Below are 19,618 nucleotides of genomic sequence, written 5' to 3'. Positions count from 1 at the left end.
ATAAGGTATCATTTTAAACATTAAATTGAAGTTTGATTCTATTGTATACTTCAGGGCAGTAGAAATGTACACTTGAGAGAGAAATACATGACATGCTAAGGGAGAAAAGAAGTTTCCCTAAACCATCCCTTAAAATAAAGCATTGTCCTGTATTTTTCATGTGATTTTCCCTTATTTCCATTTATCAAAGGTGGTCACCCTAGAATCTGAAGCATAGAGCAATGAAGTGATTTGCTCACGGTCATATTCAGTGCTAATGCTGGGCACAGTGTCCACACAGACTTCAAGCAAATATAGGACAACTGTATAAGACACTCTTCACTGTTTTATTCATGGCAAAATCATCTCCCAATAGGGCCAGTCTCAAGGTTAAAAAAGTCAGACCTCAAAAATAATATATTTATTTGTTTGGGGCAAGTGGGGTGGGGGGAAGTCTTTATTTGCCTTTTAATTTCTGAGCCTTTGGAGCTACACGCAGATGCTGGTTTCAAGCGTGTGGTGGTGAATGCTGTAAACTTTTCTGTTTAAAATTAAAGCTGTGGTTCTCACATAACCACATGAGTCCAGCACCTGGGGCTTTTAGAAAAAAGCCAGATAGCATGAGACTACTGCCAAAATTGTGATAGCTGGGAAACCCCCTTCCCTTAGGCAGTAAGTGCTCCCCTGTGGGGTGAATCCTGAGAAACAAGACATTTGCCCCACAGTGACTTGTTACAGGCCGCAGGATGAGTGGGGCTCTAGAGCCAGGAAGAAGAGGTCCCAGGCCACTGAATGGGCTAGTAGGACTGCAGCCACCCTCATTGTCTATAAGCAAGGTCCTTTACATAACGCCCTTTCAGGGCAACTCACAAACTACTGGTCCCAATACGCAATGCTCCCAAAGGAGCCAAGCGGCTCAGAGCCATCTAGACTACAGCTCCCAGAAGGCAGTGCTCCCTCCAGAGTTCAGCGACCAGCTCGGGGTGGAGTGTTGCATGCTGGAACTTGCAGTCCCCGCGCGCCATCTCCCGAGCCAGGGGCCGACTCCTTTTTTTGTCCACGTCTCACTCCACTAAAGTCTTTCACCGGAATCACGTGGCACAAATGGACCCCCGACCCCTTCGACTCCGATTGGTCCACAGCGGCGCCACGTGATGGGCTGAACCCGGAAGCCGCGGAAGGCGATTGTTTCCTTGGCTACGCCACAGGAAAGCGAAGGTCCGGTCCTTTCCGTTTTCACGTCGGCGGCGCTGAGAGTGGCAGCGGCAGCCGCCGCCGCCGCCAGGGAGAGGGGCGAGCGGCGAGCATGGGGCTGAGCCGGGCCTAGCGGGGCGGCGGGCAGCTGCTGCTATGAGCGGAGCTGCCGGTGGTGAGGGGGGGAGCGGGGACCCCGCAGCCCGCTGGGGGAGATGGAAGCTGTTGGCCCTGGGCCTTCTCTCTGCTTCCTCGGTGCTGGCAGCCGCCCCGGGCGCCGGAGCCATGAGCAGGGAGGAAAAGCGCCAGCTCGGGTAAGCGGGGAGACGCGGCGGGGGCCTGAAGGAGGGTGGGTTGTGCGCAGCTGGCAAGCGCTTACCCGGACTGGCTCCAGTCGTCGCTGCCGCGTGGGGCGGGTGGAAGCGGCCACCGCCCCCTCTGGCATCCCTTTCCCCGGGGGGCTGGCCACTGTGGCTGCCCTGGCGACAGCCCCCCCTCTGTCGGCTCCGTCGGCAGGGGCTCAGCCTCTGGCCCCGTGGAAGGGGTGCGGACCCCTGTGGCTGCTCCCCTCTGAGCGGGGGGACTCCCCCATGGGGCCTGGCGATTCCCCCGGGTCCCACTGGGGTGTGGCTGAACCCCGCTCCGCCCACGGATGGATCTCGGCCCTGTGGGGCTGATCCCCAGCACCGACAGCCGGCGACCTGTGTGACGTTCCCAGTCTGCGTGAGAGTAGTGCCTAGCCCCTCAGAGATGTACTTTAATGACCTTGTACTCCCCTGAATTTTTGGTACGGACACCCCCCCCCCCCCCCAGTCACATCTACCTGCCTATCGGGTCATCTTCTCCCTCTTGTGGTTGACACCCCTAGTCTCTGTGGTCATGAAGATTTCAGTCAGGCATTGTATATGATTATGGGTACAAGTGGTCAAAGGTCAAAACCATACTCAGTAGGTGTTCGGCATTGTGGTCTAATTGTGACAGTGTTTCTGGAACAAATCAAGGTTTTAGTGTGATAAGAGATAGCATCTTTCATATTAATAAGAGTTGAGATCATCCCTGCCCAGTCACTGTGAGCAATAAAGTAAATTGTTTAGGGAGCCCAATTTGCATGTGTGTATAAAGCTAATTATTTAAAAAACTATTCTTATATGTAAAGGATAAAGAGTACAACATCAGTGATGAGGTATGTATGCTAGTACGTAGAGTAGGATTTTTTAGAAGGCAGTTCTGCATTCTGATCATTATTGCCACACACTCACTGTGTCACCTTGACAATTTTATTACCTCCTTCATGCTTACTGTCATCCTCTGTAAAATGAAGATAGTAATATTTCACTATTGTGTTGTGAGGCTTCATTAAGAAGTTTCATTATATGGTCATTTGGTCATTAGATAAAAAGCATTATTTAATTATAATATGTGCACTCATTGGCTCTTTCATTCAAAGATGTCGAAGCACTTTGAATACATCACAAAGACTTGAAAAATACCTTAGCTATGTGTTCCTCACATGGCTACCCAAGTGGTTTAGACTCCTTTCCTGGCCTGTTTACATTTTTAGGTGCTTTGCTTAACTTATGTTCTCTGTGTGCCATCTGATATAGGTGTATTAGTGATCTAGGATCTACCAGTACAGGCAGAAATGTGGACTGCTTCAGGTATTTGTTCAGCTTTTGCAATGCTGCAGAGGTGGAAAGAAGCCACCTTACTTTCAGAGGTGCTTATTTACTGAGGGGTCTGGGTTGGAGCACCTATGCTAGTAGGAGGTAATATATATATTTATATGGTAAGAACGTACCTTCCACAGAGATCCCTTCGGATAATGGTCTGGGAATACAGTTCATTTCAAGGAGGAAAAAAAAAGTTATAACCTTTTAATGTGCTAAATCATTATTGGACAATGTTTATAGGGTTAGACTTTGATCCTGCATCAGGATCTGCTTGAGTAGACCACACCGTCACATTGAAGTGGATGGGGCTCTCTGTGGGCCTAGGATTTCACCTGCACAGCTAAATTGCAGAATTGAGGCCATCAAATAGTTATAATTGGTGAAATGACTGAAAAAGGCACCATTGGGGTTCATGTTTATTCTTTGGCCAGTAAACTCAGTTGGGTGTTTGAAAATCTAGCCGAGTTCTTCTTGCCTCTTACATCAGCCGCAACAGTAATAGATGTTTTGTGAACATTGTTGATGCCCAAGTCAGAATAGAATCCAACTTGCTCTGTATTAGGTTTTTCCTTACTATTAGTAATGCTCTCTTTTGGTAGTAAAATAGTCTTTGCTAAGATAGGAAGCAGCTATCGAGAGAGTGAGTGCCATTGGATATAGTGACATTTCTGATCATGACCACTATTTAGACATCACAAATATATACATTCATAAATAATATTGAAACCATTTTTTCTTTACTTACCAAGATTGTAATTCAGGGAAAATATGGAACCTGGTAACTTATGATTCCACTAAATCGTAAAATAGCTTTGGGTGTTGATGATACCAACTGCTGCAGAAGGAACACAGAACTATGTCCTGGGGTTTTTCTGAGTGAGGAGTGTGCCTCCTGGCTGGTTCTTAGATAGACAAGGTGGGTGCTTCTGTTGGTGAGAGAGTCAAGGGTTTCCAGCAACACAGCTCTTCTTCAGATCTGTGAAAGAAACTCAGGATATCACAGCTAAATGCAAGACCAAACAGATTGTTTATCATAAGTAGTTAGCACATATTCTAAGGGACCATTCAAGATGAAGTGGCCTGTTTACACCTCTGTAATCATAGGACAAAAAGGGGGGTTAGTGGCTTACAGATTGTTGTGATAAGCCGTAAATCCATTGTCTTTATTATGGCTTTGTCTATGGGGGGGGGGGGGAGAGAAGGAGTACTTGTGGCACCTTAGAGACTAACCAATTTATTTAAGCATAAGCTTTCCTGAGCTACAGCTCACTTCATCGGATGCTAACATGGCTGTTACTCTGAAACCTATACTGGGGGTGTGTCTACACTGGCACTTAGTCAGCAAAACTTTTGTCATTGGGGATGTTAAAAAAAAATCCCCCTGAACGTCAAAAGTTTTACCAAGAAAAAGCGCTGGTGTGAACAGCGCTTTGTTGGCAAGAGAGCTCTCTTCTGCTGACAAACAGCGGCTACACTGCGTGCCTTTTAGCAGCACGGCTGTAGCAGCATAGCCATGTCGCTAAAAGCTGCATATTGTAGACATAGCCTAAGAGCATGATTTTTAGTGTCTAGCAAAGTATGTAGTAGCCTATTTGGTCTTTTCAGTATAATAATTGTGATTTTAAAAAATGAAAATATACTGCACTGGAAAATTGGATTTTATGATTGGAAGTTCTTTTCTCTTTGCAAGTGGAATGCTCCCAGAAACAAATAATTGCACAATAAATTTAGGGACATGAACAAGTTTCATTAAGAAGAAGCCCCAGTATTGGAATAGCAGTAGTGTTACAGGACTGGCCTGTTGAGGATCAGTTTGTACACCACCTGCTACTTTTGGACTAGCTTTAGATGGTGTTTCATTCCCCTTTCTTTCATGAGATCCAAACAGATCATAAATATCTTGCCACTGGTTTTACTTCATCAGCTTTATTTGGGCAAAGTTCCAGAGATGAAGTGAATGTTATGTATTTTTATGGGCATCTGATATTAATCTCCAGATATTAAACTACAGTACTTCTATTGTGTTAAAGTTTGACAATTAGAAGAGGAAATATGAAACTGATCATTTATTCAACAAATTTTTTCCTGTTCCTTTTCTTAGGAATCAAGTGTTAGAAATGTTTGATCATGCTTATAGCAATTACATGGTAAGTAAAATACCAATTTCTTCATTATGCTTACACATAATTTAAAGTTTGTGTTGCATTTTTGTGTTTTAACAGCAGTTTTGTTATTGACCTGGCAGTTTTAAAAAACTTGCTGAAACTCTGTTGGGGGAAAACTGAAGTTGAAGTTCGTATGTGCAGCTTATATTATTTTCTTTTGAAATGTCTGATTGCATATAAGAAATATGAATATAGGGGGAGAGTAATGTCTGATCACAGGAACAGTAGCTAGGAATTCCTGACAGGTTACTTAACCTATGCTTGATTTTTTTTCCCCCCTAGATCTGAAATGCAGTAGTCTCTAAGAATTTAGGTGTTTGTAAAGGTAATTGACAATGAAAAGTGCTAAGTTACAGAATTTAAAATATTTTAAAGGGAAGCAGATGTTGCAATATAGTCTTGATATCTGATTTCCCAGTTGGATCCTTACAGGTGGCCTATAAAGCTAAAAGGTAATGGGGCTCTCTACAGGTAAACCTGCATCTCTCTCACTGCAGAGTCAGGACCTTACCATGTAAACCTGCTTGCTATTCTTAATGTATGTTGTCTCCTCTTATACATTTTCTACTATATTAGTGTTCCCTTGACTTATTTGGTAGCATGAGACCTCAGAACAAAAATGTTGCAAAATACCTACAGACCAAGAACACTTGAAAAGATACCTGTCTGTAGTTATCAAATTCTAGTGAACACATTAATTGTTAATAATGTATTGGTTGTGCTGGTGAATATTATATAAAAATGTTTATATGTTCCTGCAGATAACTTTGATTACACTTTGTGGACCTAACATTAATTATATAACCTCCTATTTGCTTGGGATGTTACATTTGCTGTAGATTTTGCAGCTGCTTTGCTCTCAAAAGTTCCATTTCACTTAAAAAAAATAAAATAAAAAAAAAAACCCTGTAGCATCAGACCCACATTGCATAACCTGGTGCTAAATAGGCAATTGTAATGTAATTAAGTGGTCCACATTTGCTATTGTTTACATGATATATGTGTGTTGTGTTGTCAGAACAATTTTAGGTCTTTTAGTTGTCTTCACATGTTGGACATGAGACTGATTTGTTGTTTAGTCAGTCTTGTTATATCCTAATTTATTAGTTTGGTCTTGTTCCAGAATAAATAATTGTTTTTATTTCAACAATAGAAGCTCTACATTTAAAATACAGTTATTGATAAGAATATAATACTATCAATACACTGAAATGGGAAACATTTTAGGGGAAACAGGTGACCCCTGTTAACTGTACATCTGAAAATCTAAGGCAATCTAAGGTTTTTTCCACACCCCTGAATGACATAAGTTATACTGACAAAAGTGGTTGTGTAGACATGGCCTGAAATACCAATTATTCTTATGATACCTTAGTCTAGTAAAGTATGTATTTTTTTAACAAAAACATTTTAATTGTTTTCATCTTTGTATTTTCTCTACTGGGCATATAAGTGTTCTTATTATAACACAGACCTTTCTTTCATAAGTTGCACCTGCTCACACATGGAAAACCACTGTCCCTGGCGAGTATGTTGACTGCATGGCTCAATATTCTGCTATAACCCTTTAACTTGCAAAGAGGTTAAAAGTTAATGAGACATGTAAATAGATAATGTATACAGTGAATGAGATTCTTTGCCATTTATAAATGCCAAAGGTATTAAAGCACAGAAGAGAAGCTATTGTGAGGACTGTTTTTTATTAAACACGTTCAGCTATGCAGGCTATGAAGTGATACAGAATTGTTGTTTGATTTTTGAAAAATAAAACAAAACTTCAAGTAGTTGTTTTTGGTTGACATTCTGACTCTTCTCTATATTGCCTAACTGTGACTAGCAACTGGCTTCTTTGGATAGAAATAATTTCTAGGTTTCAGAGTAGCAGCCGTGTTTGTCAGTATTTGCAAAAAGAAAAGGCGTACTTGTGGCACCTTAGAGACTAACAAATTTATTTGAGCATAAGCTTTCGTGAGCTACAGCTCACTTCATCGGAAAGCTTATGCTCAAATAAATGTTAGTCTCTAAGGTGCCACAAGTCCTCCTTTTCTTTTTGCAAATAATTTCTAGTTAGATACTTGAAACCTGACTACATAAAAATGTCTGGCTTTCAATCTGCCTTGCTTTCTCTTTATTGCTTTTAATTAGGTAACCTACCTTGCCTAACGTTGGACAAAACTCTTCAGTCAGCTGAGATATTTGTGCTTTACTTTTCATTACTATAAATTTGAAGCTAATAAATAACTTCTCTACATTTGTGGCAAGAAAACGTTGGGTTAAGAGGAAGTGTGACTTCAGATATCCTGGAAGCATGAATGGCAAAAGGATATTTACTTGTCACGTATGCTAGAGCATTAAACAAACAAGTCTCATTCTGTGTTTGTTTAACTTGAAGTAAAGACTGGAGTTTCAACCTTGACCTTGATAGCAAGAAAATTAAGTGGTTTTTTTTTTTTTTAAACAGCAGTTTTTGAGCCAGGGAGCTGAAAATAGTTGATTTACTATTTCTACTAATGTTTTTGGACTTGAGTGGATTAGGCTCACGTTTCATGTTTGCGTGCAGGGGGATGTCTTTTATACTTGTCAATTGGAAGGGCAGAGAGTAGCTTTTTATTCCCTCACAGACAAGTCTAATAGCTAGGAGCATTTCTTCACACTTACACAAAGGATACGTGAAAAGCCAGTTGTGTTAGTCCCTTGGGTCAGTAGTCCTAATCATACAGCACTGGCAGCGCTGTGCATTTTTCGCAAGTGGAATGTATCAATGCTGTTCTTAATTTACAATCCTGACATAGAGCAAACAGCCCTATTTGTCAATCAAATTCATGCTTTTATAAATTTAAGACATACAGATGTTTAAACCTATGTAGTTTGTGTGCCTAATCTTGCCCTTGATACATCTCCTCTTTATCCACTGATCTCAACTGAATTGGAAGGGGCATTTGGCCCCATAGCCTTAACCCATCTCCAGATAGATCTAGATAACTAACCTGTATTCCCTCATTTTTCAGAGTGTTTCCTGCTCTTCAGGATGTAGACTATTACTTTTATTTTAGTGAGTAATGTTCCCTTTTCTGTCTGTCTTGAAGGTAGCTTTATCAGAATTACCTGATTATTGGCTTTCTCCACAATTTTAGCTATTGAGCTCTTAATTTTGAATTTCCTTCTACTTCACAGTTCATTAATCAGTTTTTCAGGATAATTGTAAGGTGTACGATATTCAAAATGAGAGCTATACCCTGGCTCTGGTAGCTGAACTCAGGAAGAATAGAAGGCGGTGATAGGACCAGAGTTTTCAAAGAACAATAGGCCATCAATTGAAAAACAACCCATACTTTTTCTTCCCTACCCCATGTGTCTGGATAACCAGTCACACTAATCTGTCACAGCACATACTCATAAATGATATTGAATGTGTTCCACTTCACATATTCATTTGCTGCAATTTTGCTTTTATTATGCTGCTCATTAATTTCTACTTTAAAATTAAAAGATAGTATAATACAGCAACCAGTGGAACTGAGGTAGACATGTTCCATCACTAATTGTTCCCTCATACTACACGTCTTATAGGAAGTCAACACCTTGCACAACATTTATTTTAAGTATTTTTTTTTTGGACTTTATAAAGCTTTATTTTACTAATTCTATTGGTGATTATCATAACTTGCCAAAAAACCTGGGTCACTGTTCATAATTAAAATAAGAATTTTTATGTATGTTTTTATTTCTTTATATGTGTCATTCTGGTAGTGGTTTAAAAATAAAACTGTTTGGTGAAAAGCTTTGAATTTACTAGCCCAAGTACAATACTTACTTGCCTGCCCATTCCTATATTGATAACTAAGAAAAAAGAATAGTAAAGAATAAAATTGTCAGACACACAGAAGAACATAAATTGTTGCTCAAAAGTCAACATGGTTTCTGTAAAGGGAGATCATGTCTTACTAATCTATTAGAGTTCTTTGAAGGGGTCAACAAACATGTGGACAACTGGGATCCAGTAGACATAGTGTACTTAGATTTCCAGAAAGCCTTTGACAAGGTCCCTCACCAAATTGTCATGGGATAAGAGGGAAGATCCCTTCATGGATTGAGAACTGGTTAAAAGACAGGGAACAAAGGATAGGAATAAATGGTTAATTTTCAGAATGGAGAGGGGTAACACCATTGGTGTTCCCAAGGGTCAGTCCTCGGACCAATCCTTTTCAACTTATTCATAACTGACCTGGAGAAAGGGGTAAACAGTGAGGTGGCAAAGTTTGCAGATGATACTAAACTGCTCAAGTTAGTTAAGACCAAAGCAGACTGTGAAGAGCTTCAAAAAGATCTCCCAAAACTAAGTGATTGGGCAACAAAATGGCAAATGAAATTTAATGTTGATAAATGTAAAGTAATACACATTGGAAAAAATAACCCCAACTATATATACAATATGATGGGGGCTAATTTAGCTACAATTAATCAGCAGAAAGATCTTGGAGTCATCGTGGATAGTTCTCTGAAGACGTCCCCGCAGTGTGCAGCGGCAGTCAAAAAAGCAAATGGGATGTTAGGGATCATTAAAAAAGGGATAGAGAATAAGACGGAGAATATCTTATTGCCTTTATATAAATCCATGGTATGCCCACATCTTGAATACTGCGTACAGATGTGGTCCCCTCATCTCAAAAACGATATACTGGCATTAGAAAAGATTCAGAAAAGGGCAACTAAAATGATTAGGGGTTTGGAAAGGGTCCCATATGAGGAGAGATTAGAGACTAGGACTTTTCAGCTTGGAAAAGAGGAGACTAAGGGGGGATATGCTAGAGGTATATAAAATCATGAGTGGTGTGGAGAAAGTGAATAAGGAAAAGTTATTTACTTGTTCCCATAATATAAGAACTAGGGGCCACCAAATGAAATTAATGGGTAGCAGGTTTAAAACAAATGAAAGGAAGTTCTTCTTCACTCAGCGCACAGTCAGCCTGTGGAACTCCTTGGCTGAGGAGGTTGTGAAGGCTAGGACTATAACAGGGTTTAAAAGAGAACTGGATAAATTCATGGAGGTTAAATCCATTAATGGCTCTTAGCCAGGATGGGTAAGGAATGGTGTCCTTAGCCTCTGTTTGTCAGAGGGTGGAGATGGATGGCAGGAGAGAGATCACTTGATCATTACCTGTTAGGTTCACTCCCTCTGGGGTACCTGGCATTGGCCACTGTTGGTAGACAGGATACTGGGCTGGATGGACCTTTAGTCTGACCCAATATGGCCATTCTTATGTTCTTATGCTAAAAAACTAGCACTTTATGTGCTTGTCAAAAAAGCCAGGAGCAAATAGAATTTTGAAAAGCTATTTTAAAAAAAACCTTAAAAATCAAGTCTTACACCAAAATATTTCACCAGTCTCGTCTCACTCTTATGTCAGTTTCTGACTCTCTGATTTTAGTACCTTTTATTTGGCAGTTACCAAAACTCTGAACTAGGGCCCTAAGGCTTGATTCTGTTCTCACTGAAGTCAGCTACAAAATTTGCATTGACTTCAGTGGAACCATAAACAGGTATTTTATTCAGCACACCTGATTTGGGCTATACTGACATTGTTGATGTTTCTGACTGATTGAAGGGTGCTAAGTAGTGTTAGAGTAAAACTGTTTTGCTAGAGCAATGGAAAGTAATCCCTCTCCCCACCCCTGAAATTGTCATCATTTTCAAAAACTACTCCAAACTTGTCATGTTTTCCTTTGTGTTGCATAGTCATTTGGTTGTATTTTATTGTTCTGACTGAGTTCTTTTTTCATTTTCACTGATTCTGTGACCTTGGACAAATCATGTAGGGTAAAATTTTCAAAGCATCTAGGTCCAGTTTTCAAAAGTGGCTTAGGAGCCTCTATCTCTTCAGTTTTTTTTTTTTCAGTAAGGCTTAGGTCCTAAGTCACTTAAGTGCTTTTTAAAATGTTATCCCTAACCTTTGAACTTCCTTGTCTCCTTTCTGTAAAATGGAGCTAATTTTCACAATTTCATAAAATGAGCAAGTTTCCACCCAGACTGTTTTTGCACTAATGTTGGATGAGAGATCAGTTCTTTAATGGAGGAAAAAGACTACTCAGTTCCCAGCGTAGATCTTCTCCACTGCAGATATGCAGTCTCCTGTGCATTTGTTGCAGGAAACACAAGATGAACCTCAAGTGTTCAAATTGAGCAATTATTTCAGAGATGCCATTAAGTACTCCAAAACAATTGTTTCTCGGGGGTAAGGAAGGTGAGGCATTCCACTGTATGGCCTGGCTTCCAGTATGTTTTATGTGGTCTAACGGTTGTCAGCCATTGACCATGAAGAGGAAGCTGCTGCTGTGTTATTTTGAGTTTGAGTTTAGCCACATAGTTGATGCATAGATTTTCATAAGTTTACTACAATTCTGCTTTCTTTCAATAGGTTGCAGTGATGTACTCTACTCTCTTTACCTTCTGGTTTTGTTCTGACAGGATCATGCCTACCCAGCTGATGAACTCATGCCTTTAACTTGCCGTGGACGGGTTCGGGGTCAGGAACCTAGTCGTGGGGATGTAGACGATGCCTTGGGAAAGTTAGTATTTGAAGCAGTGATTATCTTATATGAACATGCAAATCTTAACACATTTTGCTGCTAATACTTCAGTTGATGCACACTCAGAACCCTTGTTTGGTTTTCTAGATCAGGGGTGGGCAAACTACAGCCCTTGGGCTGGATCTGGCCCATCAGGGCTTTCGATCTGGCCTGCGGGATTGCCAGCCCCATGGTGCAACAGGGTTAAGACAGGCTCCCTGAAGCAGCCGGAGCCACGTCCCTGGGGAAGGGGGGAGGCAGAGGGCTACGTGTGCTGCCCTCGCCTGCAGGCACTACCCCCCGCAGCTCCCTTTGGCTGGGAACGGGGAACCACGGCCAATGGGAGCTTCGGGGGAGGTACCCGCAGGCAAGGGCAGTGCGCCGAGCCCTCTTCCCCCTCCCCCAGGGGCCGCAGGGATGTGGTGCCTGCCGCTTCTGGGAGCGGTGCGGTGCCAGGGTATTCAAGGAGCCTGTCTTAGCCTCGCTGCGCGCCACTGCTACCCCGGAGCCACTCAAGGTAAGCAGCACTGGATCGGAACCTGCACCCCGAACCCCTGCCCTGAGTCCCCTGCACCCTTCCTGCACCCCAACCCCTTGCCCTGAACCCCTTCCTGCATACCACACTCCCTCCCGCATCCCATTCCCCTGTCCCAGCCCTACATTAATGGCCCTGCATGCAATTTCCCCACCCAGATGTGGCCGTCGGGCCAAAAAGTTTGCCCACCCCTGTTCGAGATGCACAAAACTGCAGAATTGTGTCATATTATAAATGAGAGAGGTGGTGGGACCAAAACATAGTTTAGTAATTTCTATAGCCACTTTTTCCTCTAGTCCAATGAGGTTAACTAATATGTAGTTACCTTTATCAAGAAAAAAGGAATTGACCTCATCAAATGGGATAAGAGTTTAGAATAATTTTGCATAGTACAATTTTTTTCTTAGAGAAATCATCGATACATCGGTGCACACTTAAGGCCACCAGTAAATTCAGTGGCTGAAATGGGTATGGCTGGGTTCATTATCAGCTCTTCAGAGCAATAGACTATTGGCCACTGTGCTAGTTTAATAAGCCACATTTTAAATGACAGTTTTCAAAGGTAACTAAAAACAAGAAGTCAAAATGACTCCGACCATCATAAGTGTAAACTATTCTGTAGCTCCAATTCCAGTCAGTAGGAGTTGCAAATGTCTATTCAAAGAAGAATAGGTTTAATTGTTGTCAGTATTTACACCTTCCTGTTAAATATCCATCATTTAAAACTAGCATATTTTTAATCAGCTGGCAATCTGTGGTGATTATGTCACATTATTTCTAAGATTTTTGGGTTAAAAATAACATCATAACATAATATCTACCAAAAACGTACTGAATTTTAATTATATATCTGGTTTAAATTTTATTTCATAGGTTTTCATTGACACTGATTGATACCTTGGACACTCTTGTGGTAGGTTTGATCTGTTTTGCAATGTTTCACTGGTGAATAACTGTTTATCTACCTCTAGTCAGATTTCCAGGTTAGGATTCTGTTCTTTTGAGATAAATGTGAAGTGTTAAGTAAGGAAACTGAGTTAAGTCTCTTATTCCATCAAAAAGACAGGTACATTCTGACATAAAGACCTGTAAACAATGGATACAATAGACAGTGATGTTATTTGGAATTATTATTATTTTTTTAATACTAAAACTGTACCTTGGCCTTGTAGTTCATCTAAATGAATGCCCATTGTATTGCTGTTAGGTTTTTTTTTTTTAAACTTATAACAGTAATATACATTTGCTTCCCCTGCTAATGTAAGGGCTTTTCTACACTTAAAATGCTGCAGCAGCACAGCTGTATTGCTGTAGCCTTTCACTGTGGACACTACTTGCACCAACGGAAAGGGTTCTACTATCAGTGTAGGACGGGGTGGGCAAAATTTTTGGCCCGAGGGCCACATCTTGGTATGGAAATTGTATGGCAGGGCATGAATGCTCACAAAATTGGGGATTGGGATGCGGGAGGGGATGTGGGCTCTTGTGTGGGGTTGGGGGTGCTGGAGGGTGCTCCAGGCTGGGACTAAGGGGTTCGGAGGGCAGGAGGAGGATCAGGGCTAGGGCAAGGGGTTGGGACGCGCGAGGGGGTCAGGAGGGCAGGCTCCAGGAGGCGCTTACTTTAAAGCAGTTCCCAGAACCAGTAGCATGTCTGTTCTCCTGCTCCTATGCGGAGGTGCAGCCAGGAGGTGCACGCTGCCCCATTGCTTGGGGTGAGGGCGGTGTGTGGAGCCCCCTGGCTGCCCCTATGCATAGGAGTTGGAGAGACATACCGCTGCTTCCAGGAGTTGTGCGGAGCAGGGCAAGCCCCGGACCCCACTCCCTGGCCTGAGTTTGAGGGCCAGATTAAAACGTCTTGAAGGCTGGATGAGGCCCCTGGGCAGTAGTTTGCCCACTCCTGGTATAGGTACTCCGCCTCCCTGCGAGGTGCTGTTTACACAGAGGGTTAGGTCAGTTTAACTGGATATTTCACATCCCTGAGTGACGTAGTTATACTGAGCTAAATTTCTAGTGTAGACCAGGCCCAAGTTAATCTGTTGACTTCTGAGGCTTTTACTCTTGGGGAAATTCTGCGCCAAAAAATTAACAATTCTACACACGATTCTGCAAAATTTGATTATTTTATTTGTCAAAATAACACAATATAATCATGCCAGTTTCAATTATTTTGGTAATTAATTTAAAAATATCTATTAGCAACTCTGGCTGTAACAATACAGACAACAAAAGAGATTCCCTCATGAGTAAAAAAAAAAAAAAACAAAAAAAACCCAGTTCCTGCTTCTCTGCCCTTCCCCCTGCCTGCACAGAGCCCAGCCACAGGTCCCCCATCCAGACACCTGCACTCTTCCCCCCCAGAGCCCAGCTGTGGGGTGCCCCCAGCCCACACATCTGCACCCCCTCTCCCCCAAAGCCCAGCTGCGGGTGCCTCCTGGCCTAGACACCCATGCCCCCCTCCCAGAGCTCAGCTTCGGGGCGCCCGCCTTTCCAGACACCTGCAACCAGAGCCCAGCTGCAGGGGCCTCCCTGGCCCAGACATCTGCACTCCCTCTTCACAGAACCCAGCCGCGGGAGAGCCCCCCTGGCCCAGAGCCCTGTACCCCCTCCCCACCTTAGAGGCCAGCCATGTAAAACCCAGGGATCCAGAGGGAGAAACAGGCTGTTGCTGCATCCCAGGCTTATATGGAGTTTCCTGCACACTGCCTCCTTCCTTCAGGCGTGCCAGGAACGGCAGCTGTGGGGAACTCTCCGTCTCCAACCCCTCCCTCCAGCAGTGTCTTCTATTTGCAAGCTGGGCTCTGCGGGGTCCAGTGGCCCCTAGTGGCCACCAGCAGCTCTGCAGCACCAGTTCTGCAGGAAAAAAGACCTTTGGTCTGACCCAGTATGGCTGTTCTTATGTTTCTTTGGCAAAATGTACAGTACTTGTACTAGGTGAATTGAAAAATATTTCTTTTTTTACAGTGCAAATACTTGTAATCAAAAATAAAATGAGCACTATACACTTTGTATTCTGTGTTGTAATTGAAATCAATATATTTGAAAATCTAGAAAACATCCAAAAATATTTAAATAAATGGCATTCTGTTATTGTTTAACAGTGCAATTAATCACACAATTAAAAACTTAATTTTTTAAATTGCATGAGTAATCACGATTAATTTTTTAAATTGCTTGACAGCCCTATTTTCAGACCTTGTAGCAGGGATGAGCTTGAACTGTGGAGTTCAGTTCCAGATTTCAAGGAATAGAATATGTGGGTACAGGTGGTGGAAAACATTGATTACAATGCACTATAGTGAAAGAAAGGAACTAAAGTGGGTAATCATCATACATTTTCAGTGAATTATTCCCTGTTGAAAACTACTTTGTCATTCATGTACATCACTATAGCAAACCAGACTAATACTGATACCTATTCACATAATGTATCAGAATATGATACGGTCAGGCAGAAAAGCAATTTGAGCTATCTTGACTATTTCCTGGTTTTAACACGTTGAACTTTATATTGTACTTGAATGTCTGACTACACTAGCACTTTCTGAAGTAGATCAGTGTTACAGCATCAGAACCTAAAATGACTGAAGTTATTTTTGTTTTCCAGGTGTTAAATAAAACCAAAGAGTTTGAAGATGCTGTAAAAAATGTGATAAAAGATGTTAATTTAGATAATGACATAGTTGTATCAGTTTTTGAAACTAACATAAGAGTCCTTGGGTAAGTAACTAGCTTTCTTCATTTTCAGTGCACTTAAGATGTGATCTCAAGCTTATGTTCTGTCAAACATTTACTTCTACCTCAGCTGATGTTGAGAATGGTGGTTCCACTGGATCAACAGAATTCAACTTCTGTTGTAGGAAGGAACTGATATAATAGATGTCAAATTCAGTTAGCTCTCCTGCCGGTGTGGACAGCCATTTTCAATACCGACTGAAAAAAGTGCTAGGATAGCAGTGGCTAACAACCTGTGTGTCAAAGCTCATTTTCCTAACGTAGACATGTCCTCAAAGCTAAGATTATGTTGTCAAACATTCAATATGCACTGGCAAATTTCTCTAGTTTATAAAATTCGATTTGTACAATCTCATGGGTGCTAGTTATTTATGTTTTGAGTCAATAAGGAGTGTGCAGTATATTAGGTCTGTGGCTAAGGGATAATTCTGAAATGTGATGATCACTCTTGAGAATGAAAAACACAGACAACACATCTGTTTGTGTTTTTTTTAAAAAAAAATCTTAAGGTGCTGACAGGTTCCTTCAAATAACCTTGTTTATAGATATTAAACAAGTATGCCTCTCGGAATTCAGATATCTTAACTTCTGTGTCACAGCTTTCTGAAAATGTAGTAAAATGATGATCAGTATTTGATTACTCAGGGCTTATATAAACATCATCAGTTCATTTGGCTCATGATAACCTTTAAGATAATGACCTCTACCCCATCCATGTGCAGAATTAATCATTTAGTTCTCTTCAGTAATCTACTTCAATGTGTTTTATATATATTCAGTAAAATGCTATAGGGAACAATTTATTGTTAATCTGCTCATCACTCTAAGTATGTTACCTACGGGGGAGAAAAAAAAATTCACCGTAGTCATTAAGTGCTTGATTTCCCCCCCCCCCCCCCCCAGAGGTGCACCACAGCTTCCATTGATTTCAATTGGAATTGTATGTGCGCAGCACTTCTGAAACACCCATCACAATTGTTTATACAGTGCTTGTCACAAATGATAGAAATTACTGCATTACTGTGACTTACTGACATGAAATACATGTGGATATCTTTTCTTGTGTTTAGAGGTCTTTTAGGTGGGCACTCTGTGGCAATTATGCTGAAAGAAAAAGGTGAATACATGCAGTGGTACAGTGGTGAACTTCTGCACATGGCAAAACAATTGGGCTACAAACTTTTACCTGCTTTTAACACTACTAGTGGTCTCCCTTATCCAAGAGTAAGTGTTTTATAATACAAATCACTCCACACAATAGGCAAAACTTTGTTAATATTTCAGGAAGTTATTTAATAGAGAGGGAAAGAACCTTATTTGTGACAGATTATGCATTAATTTTCTTTGTATGTAGGATCAGAAAATAGTCCATTTGTGAGTTAAATACAGGCAGAATGTCCTTGCTAACTAGGCTGTGGAGGCATTTGGCACAGAAATCATTTAAACTTTTTTATAAACCCGTTTTTATTAGTGTCAGTTGTGGGTGTAAACAGTTACCACAGATACTTATATTTTCCATACACCTAATAATGCAGATCAATTAATATTTCATGACCAGTGCTAGCTAATTTCTTAAATTTAGTTTTGGGCCGTGTAGCTTGTTGCTTTTCCAGGTTTGCTGACAATGACCCAGAATGCATCATTCTGACTCATTAGAAATGGCAGAAATCTCATGAAACCACTGTCTACTAGTATCTTGCACCTCTAGGCATGACTAAATAATCTGGAACAACAATGGCTTTTCAGTGTTACTTAAAATTTACTGATGTGCCTTCTACAGCCTGGTTAATTGGGAGTGTTCAGCATGTGCCTTAGGTGAATTTTGATTATACAAACTAAACTTTGTGAATTTTGAGTTGAACCCAAACTTTCATAGTTTGCCTATTTAAAAAAATAAAATAAAAAATAAAAAAAGTCTCCAGTCTGCGAAGGTTATTGTTGGGGTATAATTTGGAATTTTTTTTCATATTTGTAACTTCTCATTACATGAAGCTAAAGCATGGCACACTCTTAGCTTATTGGTTAATTATAATGTATCAGACAGAGCAGGGACTTGAACCTGAGTGTTCCACATCCTAGGCGAGTAGCCCTTACCACTGGGTTGTTGAATATATTGGATTCTCTCTCATTTTTCACAAGTAATTTCAAAAGGTCTCTGTTTTGACCTGATGCAGAACAAGAAATGTTTTTGAAATCTTTAACATTTTTTTTTTATAGGATGAGAAACCATTTCCCATGCAGCTCTACTTCTAAGTGACTTAGGCACTTCTGAAAATTTTACCTAACATACCTTTTTGTGGCAGTAGAGTTAAAAGAACGGTTGTAGTGTCAGCTGAGACTAGATTAAGATTTTTGTTTTTTAATTAGAATAAATAAAGAACAGATAAAGTACAGTATCTAAGTTCCAATCTCTCTCCCATCATTGACATATATATATTTGCAGCTAGTAAAAGATACAATCTTTACTTTCTTTTAGGTTAATTTAAAATTTGGTTTAAGAAGTCCAGAAGCTCGAACAGGAACAGAGACTGATACTTGTACGGCTTGTGCAGGTACCTTGATACTTGAGTTTGCTGCTCTAAGCCGATTCACAGGAACATCAATATTTGAGGTTTGCTTTCTATGGTCTCTTATTTATTGGGGTTAGGTTTTGAACTGCGTGCTGTTACATTATTGTAATTCTAATTCAAATCCATGGGTCAAGAGTGAACTTGTTTCAGATTAGTTGTATTTGTGGTTGGTAATGGATTTTGCATCCTTTAGCTTTACTGTGCACAAGGATAAGGTGCATTTCCAGAAAAACTTACACTAATATGGCATATCTAATTTAAGTACTATTTTAAGCTTTTTATTCAAAAAATTCTAGAAGGTGATTTACAGTACAAGTAGTAATATCAATATAAAACTTAATATATTGAAGAGTCAGGTTAATAGACTCTCTCCAAGGTGCTTGGCTAGAAAGGTTGTACTGATTTGTTAGACTAACATTGAAGAAGAGAACTGAGGCACATGGTATTTAAAGTGCATTTCTATTCTGAAAATTCACTCTGAGAATAGTATAGTGAACTTCCATGTTTTCTGATTTCAAGGCAAACAAGTTTAGTTTGTACGTCCTCTCCTGCCCCCCCCCCCCCCCAAAAAAAAAAAAAAGGGTGTGTGCTTTGACTTCCAGCCCAGTATACTTAAATAGGGCCCTGACTCTTGAGCTTGGTTCATTCCTTCCTACATACCATCATTGCTAAAAAACATTCTGCTGGCCAGATTAGACCCTCAGTGACATCTGTGGTCTCCAAGTTATGCCCTAGTGACATGTGCAACCCCCATTCTCCTCACTGGGTTTGTACAGGTGTATTGATTGCCATGCAACACAGTTTTTTTTACTTCATAAGGTGAAATATAATCCAGTTTCTCTTAACTGTACTGGCTGTGCAAGGCTAATCAGAGTAAAAAGCAGTAAAAATGCAGGTACAATTCTGAATACACAGTTAAGTGGAATAATAAGGTGCTAGTTTCACACTGCCACTTTTAAGAGTGGAACTGTTTTTGAAATGCATTCTCTTGTTCTGCTTCATTGAAAAAGCAAAAAAGATATTAAAGTGAAATAATTAAACTAAGGGCTCTAAACTTCTTAAAATAAGGCTTGTAACTTTACAGCAGTAAAAGTGTGGTGACTGCAACTTATTCACTGAAGGTGTGAGAATTTGCAAAAGTGCCAGAGAAACTATTCCCATTGGAAAGTCAAAAATATCTGACACATACTGATAGGGCTTTGTCAA

At 40.7% G+C, this 19,618-nt stretch overlaps 1 protein-coding gene across 4 annotated transcripts in view; it reads left to right on the top strand.

Moving 5' to 3' along the window:
• The first annotated feature begins 1,172 nt into the window (after positions 1-1,172).
• The window catches only part of EDEM3 (ER degradation enhancing alpha-mannosidase like protein 3), a 46,099-nt gene continuing 27,653 nt past the window's right edge, over positions 1,173-19,618 (top strand). For 3 of the 4 annotated variants that reach the window (XM_074961126.1, XM_074961125.1, XM_074961124.1), the window contains exons 1-7: positions 1,174-1,487; positions 4,945-4,990; positions 11,475-11,575; positions 12,984-13,023; positions 15,715-15,827; positions 16,913-17,066; positions 18,319-18,453. In XM_074961126.1, coding sequence (XP_074817227.1) covers positions 1,330-1,487; positions 4,945-4,990; positions 11,475-11,575; positions 12,984-13,023; positions 15,715-15,827; positions 16,913-17,066; positions 18,319-18,453 — 747 coding nt within the window. In that variant the 5' untranslated portion in view covers positions 1,174-1,329. Of the gene's footprint in view, positions 1,488-4,944; positions 4,991-11,474; positions 11,576-12,983; positions 13,024-15,714; positions 15,828-16,912; positions 17,067-18,318; positions 18,454-19,618 lie in introns of all 4 variants that reach the window. The other variant, XM_074961127.1, reaches the window with a different exon arrangement.

This window comes from Natator depressus, chromosome 8 (genome assembly GCF_965152275.1).
Source record: "Natator depressus isolate rNatDep1 chromosome 8, rNatDep2.hap1, whole genome shotgun sequence".
NCBI lineage: Eukaryota > Metazoa > Chordata > Testudines > Cheloniidae > Natator > Natator depressus.
Note: the sequence above shows the minus strand (reverse complement) of the source record. Positions and strands in the feature narration are given on the sequence as shown.